At 38.4% G+C, this 4,469-nt stretch overlaps 1 protein-coding gene across 1 annotated transcript; it reads left to right on the plus strand.

The window, feature by feature from the left end:
* Positions 1-321: 321 nt before the first annotated feature.
* LOC307038551 (uncharacterized protein) lies at positions 322-4,217 on the plus strand. The gene is made up of 4 exons (XM_079680041.1): positions 322-1,257; positions 1,963-2,121; positions 2,235-2,330; positions 3,170-4,217. Exons 1-4 carry the CDS (start codon positions 361-363, stop codon positions 3,470-3,472), a joined length of 1,455 nt encoding a protein of 484 aa, XP_079536167.1. The 5' UTR covers positions 322-360; the 3' UTR covers positions 3,473-4,217.
* Positions 4,218-4,469: the final 252 nt, after the last annotated feature.

The following is a 4,469-nucleotide window of genomic DNA, read 5'->3' on the forward strand; positions in this document are numbered from 1 at the left end:
CCTTGCTATCTGGGATAAGTAGGACCTAATAAGTACAATACCTAAAGTTTGTCTTTGTACAGGAAGTAGTTTTTGCAAAAAATGATGTCCTCATATGAGGACACTGGGATTATCTCAACATTAAAAAAAACTGTATTTGCTGTTTGGGACCAGAAGGGCCCAATTTGTGTAAATTCAAATTTTCAGCTTTCTACAACATTGGTGTAATCTGTCTTCTAATTAGGTTTGACTAATCATTTTCTCCCACTTTTCTCTCTCCCCTCTTTTCAGACTATGTTACTTCGGGTCGTTCTTTCCTCCAGAGATGCCCGGCAAATCCAGCTTCCAGAAGTCCCAACATCTGTGGAGGGCCTGATTAATATGCTTAAAGAGAGACTCAATCTTCAAGAAGATTTCTCACTACAGTTTGAGGATCCGGAGTTTGGAAATGCACTCTGCAACTTAACAGAGATGTCAGAATTACCAGCTGTGCGTGCAGTCTTGCATGTCATGTGGAACTGTGATTTGTCTCCACTTAACCAATCCACTAGTTCAGTCTCCTCTCAGGACACAATCAGTGTTCACTCTGAGGATTTCAGGCCTAGTTGGACCGATTCTATCCAGACCACATTAAGGCAAGTCGCAGAGTGGCCATCTCCATTCCCAATCCCCAAGTTTGCATATGATGTGGAGCTGAAATTGTCTAAGGCCAATGACACACATGAAAAGACAAAGAAGGGCGTTGAAGTGACAAGAGACATGAAGATGGAGATATTGGATAAAATTGCACAAGCAATTTTTGAAATCAAAAGCTACCCTGAGAAAGATGAGCTTGAGTCAGTTGCCGCTGCGCTCATTCAGAATTATCCATGTCTGAAAGAGCCATTTGGCGTCACAGGCTACGAGGGATGGAGAACAAGTATCAAGTACAAACTTGGAAACTACAGGTCAAAGCTTCGCCAGGCAGGATGCAATGAGGTAAATGTAAACAAGAAAAGAAAAGGTGGAGGGGAAGATGACAGTCCATTTACCCTGAAAAAGCCCAAACGTGGAGAGGTCAATCATGTGCCAGATTACCCACAACACCATGATGATTCTACCCTTGAAGAGGAAAGAGTATCTCTGGTCGATGAAATGAAGAAGAAGAACAGGAACACAACATTGATAGAACAGAAGATGGAGCTGACGTTTTCCCTCAGGCGAAGGGAGGTGGTAGAGTGTCAGCCGATGGTATCTGAGATCCAGGAAAGGTGGCCTGCTCTGTTTTCTTGTGAAGAGGTAAGGATCTATTCTTTTTTATTTCTACTGTTCAGACAAGCGAGTAAAAGAAGATGTTATGTTGACATTTTCTACTGAGACTTCATTCTTCCTCAGAAGCGTCATCCAACGTGCTGCTGACGTGTCATTTACCAGCTGGTCTGCCGAGTTGGCCACGCACCTTCCATCCTGGGTGGTCTCTGGAGGAAGGAATCCCAGGTATGACATACCTGGGATTCCCTCCTTCAGAGACCAGAGGCCAGCTGATGAATGACACATCAGCAGAACGTTGGATGACACCTCTGATGAAGACGACGACGTCTCAGTTGAAACTGTCATGGTAACATCCTTTTTTACTTGCTTGTCTAAACAGTAGAAATAAATTGCAATAATAACAAGAAGACAAAAGTAAAATGTTTAATCAGGTAAGAATGTGTGTTTTTTTTTTATGTCTTCCAAGGAGTAATTCACTTTCTGCAATTTATGGATGTGGCATAGTCACCCTTTTTATTTAATTTTTAATCCTCAAAATCCATGGTTAAAAATGAGGTTCTTTATTTCCTGTGGTGCATTTTAGTATGTAATCCACTTTTTCACAGGTCACAGAAAAATGGTCAGATATTTAACATGGTGCAGACTCATAACAAGTTACCCAGGAACTTCCTGTAAGAAATTCTGACATTATGGTTTGAAAATTGATAATATTTTTTTGGTTTTCTTGTTAAGATATCTAAGGAATTTCATCGTATCACGAGCAAAGACCTCCTGGGGACTTTCAATGCATCCCTTGACAAGTTTGGGCCTGGCCTGCTGAAAATCTACAGGTCTAAGAAAGGAGCTTTTGGTCAGGAGATGGAGGACCTCCTTGATCAACTTGATGATCAGGTCAGTGAACTGCTCTTTTGCCTGGCAGTTTTAGAAGAGCATGAATATACTTATTAGGAATGACAACATTACAGTACTATACTAATTGAACTACTTATGTTTTCCACTTTTAGACATCCGACATTGTGTCCCACCGGAAAACAGCAGCACTGAGAGGCCTGCCTATCTACCTCCGCGAAGATGCAACCACGTTTTTCCTGAAGTGCTTGGTAAGTAAAAGTAACTGCAGGAAAGACAAATAATTCAGGTCATGCAGCTAATTACTTATTCTCACAAGATGTTTTTAAGGATTAGTTAATCCAAAATGTAAGTACACCTCCCCAGGGCAGTTTATCAGTCCAGATGATTTTGGGGTGAGGGTTGGACTTTTCCACTTCAGATCCCTTTTTTTCTGCTGAGGGGAACAGTTGGTCATTTTGGGTGGTGTTTCAGCACAAGGTTGGTGGGTTACATTGATTAAAGAAAGAGATTTATTTTTTCTGGTTAATACCTCCACAAGTTAAATGGCAAATTAGTATAGCGTGGTACTAAATAATTAATTTCATCAGTATAAATGTATTTAGTCTGAATGTTTTTTAATTTTTTTTAATCTTTCTTAAACAAATCATTAATTTGAAAGCTGAGAGACAAAATTTGAAAGATGATCCTCTAAGAGTAAGGCTTTTTTTGGCTGTCATTTTTGTTTGTTTTAAAAGCAGAACCATTGTTACAATGGGCTCTTTGCACAGCTTCACTACTTCCTTTACACCAACTTGTTTACTTCATGTAAATCACCCTCCTTAAACTACTAAATCTATTCTTGGCTTTAGCAGTTTTCATTGGCTGTCAGATTTCAGTTTATAGCTGCCCATGTTCTTCTGCCTTTTTTTTAACATTTCAACTTCTTTTAGCCGTTATGAAGCCAATCATCTCTGCTTACAAGTTATACTTTTCAGCTTTAGCATTAACCTTTTCAGAATTCACACATATTTTTTTTTTCATAAAATGACTCTTTCTACTGTCTTACTTTTTCTAAGCTCCTAATAATGTACCTGTTCTCCTTCCTCAGGACACCGACATTTTGGCACCAGTGCAAGGTGCATCTGTTGCCATCCTCTCTGTGCTACATGATGAAGCCGACAACACTGTGCGAGACCAGGCGGTTGTGTTGGAAGGGGACATTGTGCTTCATAATATTCCAAACCTCTCTACTGCCATGGCATACCTCTTCGGCCTCCTGTATGCCCTCAACATTGATTTTCCAAAACAGATGAGGTACTCCTTTGAGGCAATTCAGACCATCTTTTTTTCGCTCGGTGGCTCTCGATGCTCACAGCGCACAAGGTCACTGAAAGCGAAGCTTGTACTGTGACTGTTATTGAAGTTTAAGTGCATTGTTGTTACACTCATGTAAAACAAAACAAAGTTCATATGCTTCACCTCTGGATTATATAATAATTCAGCAGTTGCCAAAGGGTGTCTAGTGTTTTCAACTGTTAAATTCATTATTGTTAAGTAAAGCTTGAATGTGTATATGCAAAAAACAAAGAAAAATGGCTGTTCACATGTAAAGTCAACAAATGGCACAAAGTAATTCAGTGTTAATGTGTAAATTCAGAAGCCGCCAACCATGAGGGGGGGTGGAGGGTAATCATTATATACAGTACGTGTTCAGTAAGACTAGCATTGATTTAAAATACTCAGCATTGAGGAAGATTCACCCCAAATGTTACTAGACTATAGAACAGTATGCACGTTTCATAATCTGCAACAAACAAGTTAATCTCTTTGACCTCTGGAATATATAATCATTTGGCAGTTGCCAAGGGGTGCATATAGTGTTTCAACTGTTAAATACATTACAGTTTAAGTAATCTTTAAGCTTGGATGTGTATATGCAAAAAAAAAAGTAACCAAATGGCTAGAATGGCTGTTCACATGTAAACATTTACATTTCAGTTCAGTGTCAATTTCAAATTCTCAGCATGGAGGAAGATTCACTCCAAATGTTAATATTAGACTAATAGAACAGTATGTATGTTGTTTTTTTACACATGCATTAATGATGGTTTTACTGTTGTTCACTGGTAAACTGAATAAAAAAAATCTTGACAACATTCAGCTGTAGTGTGTATTATTAATTATCCATATATTGAGCAGTTTTGAATGTAAAATTATAGCCAAAATAAATTGTATTATTCATTCAACAAGAATATTTGTGTTAGGTGAATCAAGGAATAAATGCCATTGGAGGAATAATTGTGTATTTATACAACAAGAATATTTATATTTAAAGAAAGTAGAAATACATGACATTGATGGGAAAATTGTTTATTAATTCAACACAAAAATCTGTGTTTGGTGAAGGT

The sequence above is a fragment of the Notothenia rossii genome (assembly GCF_949606895.1).
Source record: "Notothenia rossii genome assembly, chromosome: 5".
In the NCBI taxonomy this organism is placed as follows: domain Eukaryota; kingdom Metazoa; phylum Chordata; class Actinopteri; order Perciformes; family Nototheniidae; genus Notothenia; species Notothenia rossii.

Coding starts and splice junctions, on each gene's coding strand:
- LOC307038551 (XM_079680041.1), top strand. CDS start 361: ATGCTTAAAGAGAGACTCAATCTTCAAGAAGATTTCTCACTACAGTTT. Junction 2,122..2,234: donor TTGATCAACTTGATGATCAG/GTCAGTGAACTG, acceptor TTCCACTTTTAG/ACATCCGACATTGTGTCCCA. Junction 2,331..3,169: donor CGTTTTTCCTGAAGTGCTTG/GTAAGTAAAAGT, acceptor CTCCTTCCTCAG/GACACCGACATTTTGGCACC.